Genomic DNA, 12217 nt, shown 5'->3' with positions numbered 1-12217 from the left:
CTGACATCTCAACAAGACATGTGAGAAGCAGTATCCAAGGAAAAGGAGATATTGAATTTCACTTGGATTTGTACGACAAGGCTCCACATGGATTGTACCACCCATATCAGCACTGCAATTCCTAAGTCTGCTATGGGCACTAGCATGCTCAATCAACCCTTTGATAATTATTAGATTAAATGTCGTGTTTCTTGGCAGACAGACACTGAAGAAATCTAGTGGATTTTACTTTTCTATTTTCCCTTCCTTACTCCTCACTAATATCAAATTTACATGTTAAATAAAGTTTTTGTCCAATTTGAAATGTAACTGAAATATTTCTGATTGATTCTGAATCACCTGACTCATAATGAGGGATGCCTGAGGTCTGCATTTGGAAGTGGACCTCATAAATGTAATAAATTTATTAAATTTAATTTAATAAATAAAATCTGCACCTGTTGAACTAATGTGCAGACTGAAACATAGTTATCCTTCTAATTCCACACTTCTCTAAATTTTGCAATACAGTTTTTGGCTTTAAAATGTACTAAAATGCATATAAAGTTGTGTTTTTAACAAAACAGTTGATTAAATGTGTATTTTATGATAAATGCTTGTTTTGTATAAAATATGCATAACATGTATATAATTTAAGTTGAAGATTGCAGGAAAAGACCCCCTTATTAAATTCAAGAGTAGTTCAGCAACGGATTCAGTTGCTGGAAGAAACTGCAGAGTCAACTTCCCCCAGTGTGTGTGTGTGTGTGTGTGTGTGTTCCAAATATAGACATCTGTCTGGGAAACTTTGGGTACCAGGTGTCTGCACTATTGAACCAAATCCAACACGGCTGCATCCTCAAAGCTGCTCATCCATTTGTGTTTGTATATATCTGTGTAAGCCATGTGCTCCCTGCAATATGTAAGGTACTCCTTCAATCAGAAATGACCCCAGCTGATCTATGTTCCATAGCAGATCAATCAGGAAGTTGCACCTAGCTCACTTGGTACACACCCTTGGTCAGGTGAAGTCAATAACATGTCACGGGGGTGTGTGTGTGTGTGTGTGTGTGTGTGTGTGTGTTAAACCTCATATCCTTCAAGTGTACTACATTGTAAGCAATATAGAGCAGTTGGACCTTTGGCTGCAATACAGAATCATCCTACAATTTCAGGGATTCTATTTCCAACATGAGTGGTGGATGAAGTGTAGAAAGTAGCCTGCTCCATTGTTCAAGGCAGGGCTGGCAATGCCATGTAGCAGGGTGAAGTAACTTGTTTCAGGCAGCACCAGTTACAGCTGTATGGTTCAGTGACGCTGTACTTTATGCCTGGCACCTTGGACATTTTTCTAAACTGTTTGATTTTTTTCCTTTAATGCCCTCTGCACAAAGTGGCATTTGGAGGGCTAGAGGCAATTAGATATTGCATTAGTAAATGCTTTATAAGTATCATTTTCCATTTGCCATCCAGAACGCGCACACGCACACTTTCAGCCAAGGCTTGAATTACAGCTTTCACCTACCTATGCATGTCTTCCCATCAGAGTGCAGCACAAACTTCACATGGCAACCACACTTTGGCCCTTGATCTGTGTCGTCACAAGTGTGCTGGCACCCTCCATTGCCATAGTTGCAGGTCACTGTAAGGGGCAAGAGAACAGGCAAACAATGTGGCAGCTTGTAAACATTATAATCACAAAGTCAGTTACACAGAAACCAGATTCAAGTTGTCAAGACAATCAAGATCAAACTAAATGGTTTAGGCACTCCAAGATCATTCATTAAATCATTTTGAGGATGAGCAGGTTTAGACTGCTGCAGCAAAAACAATGAAAACTCTTGAGTGTAACGACTTAAAGCAGGGGTGGCCAACATGTCGCATGCAATCTCCCCATGGTTATTTTTGCACAGACACTCTGCCCAACCCCCTGCAAAATTTGCTGTGGAAGCAAACAGAATCACCCTCCTGGAAGTCTCCTAGGATGCATTTTGGAATAAGCTCCTTCTTCAGGGACATTCTTGTGCATCTAAATGCTGAAAACAAGCTAAACCACCTTACAGAAATAATGCTCTGTCTCTTGCACCATCAAGTGCAAGAGACAGAATCCATCTGGAAGCACCTTGAAAACAATGCTGTGATTACTTGAAGCCAAGATGGATTTGTCAAAAACAAGTCCTGCCAGACGAATCTGATCTCATTTTTTGATCAAGTAACCTCCCTTGTAGACCGTGGGAATGCTGTAGACATCATATACCTCGACTTCAGCAAAGCTTTCAACAAAGTGCCCCATGATATCCTGATGAGCAAACTAGCTCAAAGCGGGCTAGATGAAACAACGATCCGGTGGATCCACAGTTGGCTACAGAATCGGACTCAAAGAGTGCTTATCAATGGGACCTTCTCAAACTGGGGAGAGGTAATGAGTGCGGTACCGCAGGGCTCAGTCCTGGGTCCAGTGCTCTTCAACTTTTTTATTAATGACTTGGAAGAGAAGGTGCAGGGAATGCTGATCAAATATGCAGATGACACAAAATTGGGCGGGATAGCTAATACTTTGGAAGACAGAAACAAAATTCAAAGTGATCTGGATAGATTGGAGCGCTGGGCAGAAAACAACAGAATGACATTTAACAGGGATAAATGCCAAGTTCTGCACCTAGGAAAAACAAACCAAATGCACAGTTACAAGATGGGGGATACGTGGCTCAACCACACTACAAGCGAGAAGGATCTTGGAATTGTTATTGATCACAAGCTGAATATGAGCCAACAGTGTGATGTGGCTGTAAAAAAGGCAAATGCTATTTTGGGCTGCATTCATAGAAGCATCGCTTCCAAAACCTGGGAAGTACTAGTTCCCCTCTACTCAGCACTGGTTAGGCCTCATCTGGAGTACTGTGTCCAGTTCTGGGCACCACACTTTAAGAAGGATGCAGACAAACTGGAGAGGGTTCAGAGGAGGGCAACAAAGATGATCAGGGGACTGGAAACAAAGCCCTATGAAGAGAGACTGAAAGAAGTGGGCATGTTTAGCCTTGAGAAGAGAAGACTGAGGGGAGATATGATAGCACTCTTCAAGTACTTGAAAGGTTGTCACAGAGAAGAAGGCCAGGATCTCTTCTTGATCATCCCAGAGTGCAAGACACGGAATAATGGGCTCAAGTTACAGGAAGCCAGATTCCGGCTGAACATCAGGAAAACCTTCCTGACTGTAAGAGCGATACGACAATGGAACCAATTACCTGGGGAGGTGGTGGGCTCTCCCACGCTGGAGGCCTTCAAGACGAGGCTGGACAGCCATTTGTCAGGGATGCTCTGACTTGGATTCCTGCATTGAGCAGGGGGTTGGACTCGATGGCCTTGTAGGCCCCTTCCAACCCTACTATTTTATGATTCTATGAGCGGAGGATAACAGTCAACTATGCACAAGTACTAAGCAGCTTATGAATCTTAGAAGCACTCAGTTGTGCTCTCCTAAAAAAAACCCCTCCATCTAAAAGTGCCCCAGTAAGTGCAAAAAATCTACCACCCCCACCCCCACTTCCTTCCAGAAAGGCCTCATAACAAAGACCTGCCAGGCTGCAACAGACCCCAAATTTACATCTCTACACCTTCCAGGATGACTCAGCAATTATACTAAGTAGGCACAGCAGAAATCACCTGGAGGCTGCATCAAGTCTGTCCAGGCTGTTGACTGATTGTTTGAATTATCCCTCTTGGGAGGTGGCCAGCCCCCATAGAAATACTATGATTGTAACATTTTTTGTCTTCTTCCAGTGGTTGGCCAAGAGTCAAGGAAGAACTCTTGCATGCCTTGGAGTCCCAGATGTGGGCCTCATCCCTCCCCGCACCTGTACACTGCTTTGATTAGTTACTCTTAAAATCAGGTTTAGTGAGCTGATTTAATGTTTCATTTTATTTTAAAAGCACCTGATTATTTCTGAACTTCTCTCTGTGTGGTTCTTTAATAAACCTCTTGAATTGGAAACTGGAGTTTATTTGATTGCCTAGCCTGGAGTTGGTCTTCTTACGCGCTCGACTGCTTGGCAAATACGCAAACCTCATGAGCTGCTGCTTGCAAAATTTTGGCTTAAATTGAAGAACGTAGGGAAAACCACTAAACCATTCAGGTATGACCTAAATCATATCCCTTAGGAATATACAGTGGAGGTGAGGAATAGATTTAAGGGATTAGACCTGATAGACAGAGTGCCTGAGGAACTATGGACGGAGGTCCGTAACACTGTTCAGGAGGCAGCAACTCAATCCATCCCAAAGAAAAAGAAATGCAAGAAAGCAAAGTGGCTGTCTGATGAGGCTTTACAAGTAGCTCACGAAAGAAGGGAAGCGAAAAGCAAGAGAGAAAGGGGAAGATATACCCAACTGAATGCAGAGTTCCAGAGAATAGCAAGGAGAGACAAGAAGGCCTTCTTAAATGAACAATGCAAAGAAATCGAGGAAAACAACAGAATGGGAAAGACTAGAGATCTCTTCAAGAAAATCAGAGATCTCAAGGGAACGTTTTGTGCAAAGACGGGCATGATAAAGGACAAAGAAGGCAGGGACCTAACAGAAGCAGATGAGATTAAGAAGAGGTGGAAAGAATACACAGAAGAACTATCCAGGAAAGATCTGAATGGCCCTGATAGCCATGATAGTGGGGTCACTGAACTTGAGCCGGACATCCTCGAGAGTGAAGTCAAGTGGGCCTTAGGAAGCATTACTAACAACAAAGCTAGAGGAGATGACAGTATTCCAGCTGAGCTATTTAAAATCCTAAAAGATGATGCTGTTAAAGTGCTGCACTCAATATGCCAACAAATTTGGAACACTCAACAGTGGCCACAAGACTGGAAAAGCTCAGTTTGCATTCCAATCCCAAGGAAGGGCAATGCCAAAGAGTGTTCAAACTACCGTACAATTGGGCTCATTTCACATGCCAGCGAGGTGATGCTCAAAATCCTACAAGCTAGGCTTCAGCAGTATGTGAACCGAGAACTACCAGAAGTACAAGCTGGGTTTCGAAGAGGCAGAGGAAGCAGAGATCAAATCACCAACTTTCGCTGGATCATGGAGAAAGCAAAAGAATTCCGGAAAAAGTCTATTTCTGCTTCATTGACTACGCTAAAGCCTTTGATTGTGTGGATCACAACAAACTGTGGCAAATTCTGAAAGAGATGGGGGTACCAGACCACCTTACCTGTCTCCTGAGAAACCTGTACGAGGGTCAAGAAGCAACAGTAAGAACCAGACATGGAACAACTGATTGGTTCAAAATTGGGAAAGGAGTACGACAAGGCTGCATACTGTCGCCCTGCTTATTTAACTTATATGCAGAGTACATCATGAGGAACGCCGGGTTGGATGAATCACAGGTCAGAATTAAGATTGCCAGGAGAATTATCAACAACCTCAGATACGCAGACGATACCACCCTAATGGCAGAAAGCGAAGAGGATCTAAAAAGCCTCTTGTTGAGGGTGAAAGAGGAGAGTGCAAAAGTTGGTTTGAAACTCAACATTAAAAAAACAAGATCATGGCCTCTGGCCCCATCGCTTCCTGGCATATAGAAGGGGAAGAAATGGAAGCAGTGACAGATTTTATTTTCTTGGGCTCCAAGATCACTGCAGATGGTGACTGTAGCCATGAAATTAAAAGACGCTTGCTCCTTGGGAGGAAAGCTATGGCAAACCTAGACAGCATAGTGAGAAGCAGAGACATCACAAAGGTCCGCATAATCAAAGCTATGGTTTTCCCAGTAGTAACGTATGGCTGTGAGAGCTGGACTATATGGAAGGCTGAGTGCTGAAGAATTGATGCTTTTGAACTGTGGTGCTGGAGAAGACTCTTACGAGTCCACTGGACTGCAAGGAGGTCAAATCAGTCAATCCTAAAGGAAATCAACCCTGAGTGCTCATTGGAAGGACAGATACTGAAGCTGAAGCTCAAATATTTTGGCCACCTAATGCGAAGAGAAAACTCTCTGGAAAAGACCCTGATGCTGGGAAAGACTGAAGGCAAAAGGAGAATTGGATGGCAGAGGATGAGATGGCTAGATAGCATCACTGATGCGATGAATATGGACTTGAGCACGCTCTGGAAGAGATCGCAGGACAGGAAGGCCTGGCATGCTATGGTCCATGGGGTCACGAAGAGTCGGACACGACTGAATGACTGAACAACAACAATATGTAAAAACCATAAACCTGAATTCCAGTGCATCCAGGTTATGAGTTATTACCTATTATAATTCAATAAGCATTATTAAACATAAATATTCAATAAAATTTTTTAATATATAGGTGGTGGCAGCCTACCTCTGAGGAAAATAGACAAAGGGTTTCTTGCAGCCTACCCTATTCCATGGGGTTGGCAGTGTAAACATACTGGTTTGTCACAGTAAGCCGCCTCAGATAATATTTAATCTAATTCAGGCTTCCCTCTTCCAGCCATAATGGATCTTTACTGCTCCATGCTAATTTCTTCTACTAATTTCTTTTAGCAGCAGCTAAACATGGCAACTTTACAATCTGGGAATGGCTAGTTTGTGATCCCCTTTTTAAGGGAAGGTTCTACCTCTTTCATAGGGACACTATATCAAATATACTGGGGCATAATCAGGGATATGGACACATAGGTGCAACTGTGCCAATTAAGATTTACTTTTTAATGAAAAGAACAGAGCCTGTAGTTTTTGCAAATCAGATCTTAAGTCATATGATACAGGATTAGATTTGCATGTTTCTTGCCTCTTCCAGGAAATAGCACAATTCCATTCAAAATCCACAAAATACTACTTGTATATGGGCTCTCTTCATAGGATGCCCAGGCAATTACTTACACTTGCAGTCTCGTTGATTCTTGGTGAGCTCAAAGCCAGGTCGGCATTCACAGGCAATGCCACCCTTTGGGGTCTCCCGGCAGATGTGGGCACAACCATGGTTCTTGTTCATGCAGTTCATTCCTTCTAAAAGAGAAAAGAAGCAACATAAAAGCTACCCATAAGGCACCAAGGCAAGCAAAGAAGTGCTCTGGGTATATACTCTTAACTGTGAAAAGGCATGCATAAATGGTAATGTCTGGAGCTCTCAGGCACCAGATCGTAAGTAGGAACACAGGAGGTGTTCTGGAAAAAGCCAAGTATCTTTTCCTATGCACTGCATGGTCAGCAGTTCAGACTGCACAGGCCCCGCACTAATCCCAGGCAGCAGTCTCTGGCAGCAGTCATGTAGGCAAGACAGGCTGAAGCTCCCGGCATGACTGACCTGATTGGATTGTACAAAGATTGGATGTACTGAAACAACACACCCAATCCCCTTCATATGAGTTGTCTGGATGTTTCATAGTCCAGTGTAAGAAAGCCTTGGCTAAAGGGGTTGGTCAGGCAGCCTCTGGGAACCTCTCTCTACAACCTGCTTAGCAATTAATGTTCGTGGGGAAAGTGTACCAATAGTGCAATCCTCTGCATGTCTACTCAGAAGTAAGTCTCACTGAGTTCAATGGGAATTTGTCCCAGGTATGTATGTATAGGACTTCAGCCATAGTGTAGACAAATACTCTCTAAACACACTCCTGTGTTAGAACTAGAAGAGCTACAACTCCTGGTTTCCACTGGTTTCAGTAGCAACCTAGGCCAAAATTCATTAAAGTAGATGAATTAAAATTATACAATACACATAATAAGCTAAAAACATAACACAAAACAGAGTAAAATGTCCTTCTAACTTAAAGGCTAAGCATACCAAGTGAAGGAGACAAAGTGCCCTAAGACCAATTCATTTCCTCTAGAAAACTTACCTTAAAGGAAGGTTTCTGGGCACACACTCTAACCTAAAGTTTTGCACGGACAGACTCAGGTATACTTTCTTAGGTAAGAGGTACCACAATGTCAAGATCATACTGGTCACACCAGCCTTCCCAACCTGGTGTCTTCCAGATGTGTTGGATTGCAACTCCCATAATTCTGAGCCAGCATGGCCAAGCCTGCTTCACACCTTTCAAGATTAAAACCTTGGAAGCATCACATATGTTACAGAGCCGATTACCATTACCACCGCATTCTCTGGCATTTCTCTATTGCCACCATTCCACTGTTCCCAAAATCTCAATACCCAACCTTTCCCATTATGCATCCCCCATCAAAACAGTGAACTTCCTCTTCAGCCAGATCCTTCCAGTCATCATCGCTATTACCTAACCCCTTCCCTTCATCTGGTGTAGTCTGGTGCCCTATTATCTTTCTCATTCCACATCCCCGGCTCTGTTCTGCAATGATGCAGCAGGCAGCCAACTCAAGGCCCCAGTGCTGTTTCCCTGGGAGGAGGTCAGAAGTCTCTCAGGCTCTCTGTGCTGTAAATCTGCCAGAGGCAGCATTAGCTACAGACACTGCTGTCTGGCCCATCCAAGATGCAAACAAAACAGGGTACTGCTGACTCACGCCCCTGAATTGTTTGTGCTTTGCTCTGGCACGAAGGACACAGAGTTCTGGGCCTTAGCATCCATCTCTCCATGTCGGCCACCCACCACAAGCAGCAATCAGAGCCAGGAGGGCCATGCCCCCTTGCGTCATGGCCTGGGAGGGCTGAAGCAGACTGGGAGTGAAAGGGAGAGCATCAGTGAGTAACCCAGACCTACCACAGCATGTTGAACCCAAACTCAGTCTCTAAGGCTACAGTGTTAAGCACACTTATTCAGGAGCGAGTTCCAGTGAACATAGTTGCACTTTTTTTCTCCTGGGCAAACCATGCATAAACAGTTAGGTTATCCAAAGATAGTTCTGAGAAAGGGATGTATCCCAAATTGGTGGTATGGAAGATCGAAGTGCTAAGTATCCAAATTTGAAGCTTCCCAGCAACTCAGAAATGAGGAATAGGGAGCCAGCAGACTCCAACAGGAGTCTTTCATTTATTGGAATCTGCTATTCCTGAATCAGATTGTAGCAAAAGATGGAGGTAGTAAAAAAAAAAAAGTCATATAAAACAAGGACCCATACAATCTCAAGATGAGAGGTCACGTAGTAGTAAAAATATACTATTTCTGTTGATCTAGGTGATAAATTGACAGGATAGCAAGAGACAATACCTAGTATGCCAATGAGCAATAGTGCCAATAGTATACCCCTACAGCAGCAGACCGCGGCGCTGTATCTGTCCCATAGTCTAACTAGGTTTTGGGGTTTTTTTTGTAGGCTGTTCATTAAGTGCCAGTAATTAGACTGAGAAGCAGCCTAAAGTCCTGTGACAAGCAGGGTGGGCTCAATAAAATTGCAGGACTCAGCCTAGTAACTAACAGAAGGCTATTGCTGATATTGGACCAGCACTGCTCCAGTATTTTATAAATTATAGCAGCACCTAGGAAGTCAGGCTGGTGCCTCTCTGTGCCCAGCATGCCAGCACTGGAGGCTATGTGAAATACTTCTCCCCTTGAGTTCTAGCTTAGTAAGGCCCTGTGGTTTCTATATGGATGCTTCTGTTTGAAACTTTAGGCTGCCAGTTTCCTACACTCTAAACTGATTGCTTTCATGTCCACATTTCCAGAAATGCATGTAGCCGTGCTTCTCCTAGATGAGGCAAAAAGCTTTTGCCCGAACTGGAAAGTAGACTGCAAATAGCGACAATCACAGAATGCAGTGTGGACCTCACTTCCTCTTCACACAGTTTTTAGGAGCATATTGCAAATAAATAAAAAGCACCCAGACTCAAGCTATTTGTGGGGTAACAAGGGTCAGCACCACCACACTACAGCACCAGTGTGAGCAACGTCCTGTGGAAAAAAACTTATTAATTAATTCAGTTGATTTGAATGGACTGGTAATGTTTGCTGGTAATATGCAGCACTTGAGAGTCCCAAGTCAGGTCTGTACAGCTGGGAAGATACCACCACACTGCACTGCCCAAGTGCAATGAGAGAGAGAGAGAGAGAGAGAGAGAGAGAAGGTAAGGGAAGAAGATTATGGCTGCAATTATAGGCCTAGACACACACACACACGCATGCACAGAGAGAGAGAGAGAGGGAGAGAGAGAGAGAACACTGTTTACTGCAGGTGTGGGAATGTTTTCCATCCCAAGGGCTGGATTGCCACTCAGGAAACCTCCTGGAGGGCTACATGCCAGCAGGAGGCATTGCCAGCGCCCAAAATGAGCATGGCCACCCCCATCTTTCACTTACTCCCCCACACTCTCACACTCATTCTCATTTTGTCTTCCTCACTCACTCACATTCTCTCACTCCCCTCCACGTGCCCCAACACCACCACCTTGTAGCAAATAGTTTTTAAAAGGGCGATATTGAGCCAGTGGTTGAGAAGCACCAGCAAGAGGTCTGTTACTGATAGAAGTGGTTTATAAAACCAACAGTGCGTTTTATGAGGATCCACCCACAAATATGCCAAAACACACATTCCGTGAAATATTCATTGTTTGGGATCAGCTACAGAAAAATAAGCATAGAGAAATAACTATGAAAAGCTTCTGGGAAAATGGCTTTTATAATCTCAGATGTTTCTGTCTTCCCACCTGGTTTGTTCCCCCAACACCTCACCTACATTCACACACTTGAACTACTTTCTTCCCATTTTATGCTACAATGCTGGGACATTTCTGGATGGTTTTTTTCTTTCCCCTCCCTACTTGACTTCCCTGGCTCGATCTGAACTGGAAAACCAAGGATCTGATGGAAGACGCCCACAGCTTGGCTACCCTACTCCCATGAGAGACAAGGAAAGGTCGCTACAACCTCAGCTGTAAAAGCTGGGTTCTGTGGGCACTGAATAGAGCATTGAAAAGATTTTATATAGCATTTAACAAAATCCACAGGCAGACAGGGGAATGGACACAGCTAGTGTGGTCACACACAGCTTGATTCCAGTAAGAGATTGCATGCTGAATGCTCTGGCCCATTCCTCTCAGAGGCATCTCATGTTAAGCACAAGTATCCGGCGAGCAGCTGCTGATCTGCTCCCTCTGGGGAAGACCACATCGGAAGCCCAGGGTTTCTCATGGCGTTTTACAGCATGGAGAGGGGAACCAAAGCAACCGCAACAGCCGTCTGACTATTTTACAGTCCATCCAGGGTGTAATCTCAAGCTTGCTTGGAGAGGCTGTCAGTGCAGTGCCAAAACTGAACTGAAAGGCTACTTGACTTCAGAGCAGATGTTGGTGCTGAATGGGGCAGCTACAAAAACACTGAAGGGTCCTGCTGGAATTGCACTTGGGTGGGGGGAGCCAAAAAAGCCCCCCCTTTGGTGAACAAAGTACAGTTAGTGGGAATGGAGAGATGTTCATAGTCTGAGGTCTCTCCTGCACAACAGCTATTCAGGGAGATCAGATGTGCTCAATTCAATTAGCCTTTATACTCCAGTTTCTCCATACCCTGGAGACATGAGAAGCTCAGCTGATAAAAGTCTTGGATGCACGGTGAGAACAAAAGCAGTTTGCAACAATACCCTTCATTTGAAAATACCTTTACTCTTTAATTTTTCTGACCTACATTCTTATCACAAATCATATCTTCTTACCAGTGCACTACTGGAATGGTGTGCTATCCCTTCTTTAGAAGCCATGGGCAACCTTGGAATCCACTTGTATTTCACCTCTCTCCCAATGGACAGCACTGAATTTTACTCACACTAATACCAGAGCAGTCATTCCACCTACAAACCTGGCAGGCAGGGAGGTGTGGTATATGGTGGCCCATAACTTTAGCTTTCATCCATTCGCACATGCAAAGCTAACATTTTGGTGCAATCCTGATCTACGAATTCCAGGGAAACCTTTTATCTAGAAACAATGGGGGGAAAGGGAATCATCACACTTCATCAGTTAATAGGACAAAATGATGAGTTCTTTACATTTGCCAATTTTGGGGGCAAATATTTGATTGCTCCTCTTCATGGATCACTGCCTTGTTGTGGCGAAGTGGCTTGCATAACTCAGTGAAGCCATAAGCTATGCCATGCAGAGCCACCCAAGACGGACTGGTCATGGCGGAGAGTTCTGACAAAATGTGGTCCACTAGAGAAGGAAATGGCAACCCCCTCCAGTATTCTTGCCAAGAAAACCCCATGGAACATATCACAAAGCTAAAAGATACGACACCGGAAGATGAGCCTCTCAGGTTGGAAGGTATCCAATATACTACTGGGGAAGAGCAGAGGATATTTCCAAGTAGCGCCAGAAAGAGTGAAGCGACTGGGCCAAAGCCGAAAGGACACTCACCTGTGGATGTGTCTGGTGGT

General features: G+C 44.1%; 1 protein-coding gene across 3 annotated transcripts in view; it reads right to left on the bottom strand.

Annotated features, from left to right (window-relative positions):
- The window catches only part of SCUBE3 (signal peptide, CUB domain and EGF like domain containing 3), a 165301-nt gene that overhangs the window by 81310 nt on the left and 71774 nt on the right, over positions 1 to 12217 (bottom strand). For 2 of the 3 annotated variants that reach the window (XM_084853062.1, XM_084853063.1), the window contains exons 5-6: positions 6824 to 6949; positions 1505 to 1621 (exon numbers count right to left, since the gene is read on the bottom strand). In XM_084853062.1, the coding sequence (XP_084709188.1) occupies positions 1505 to 1621; positions 6824 to 6949 (243 nt within the window). The remainder of the gene's footprint in view (positions 1 to 1504; positions 1622 to 6823; positions 6950 to 12217) is intronic. The other variant, XM_084853064.1, reaches the window with a different exon arrangement.

This window comes from Heloderma suspectum, chromosome 4, assembly GCF_057233095.1.
Source record: "Heloderma suspectum isolate Gila_16-S chromosome 4, 16-S_ref, whole genome shotgun sequence".
In the NCBI taxonomy this organism is placed as follows: Eukaryota; Metazoa; Chordata; class Lepidosauria; order Squamata; family Helodermatidae; genus Heloderma; species Heloderma suspectum.
The sequence above is the reverse complement of the archived record's forward strand: the minus strand, read 5'-3'. Positions and strand labels throughout refer to the sequence as shown.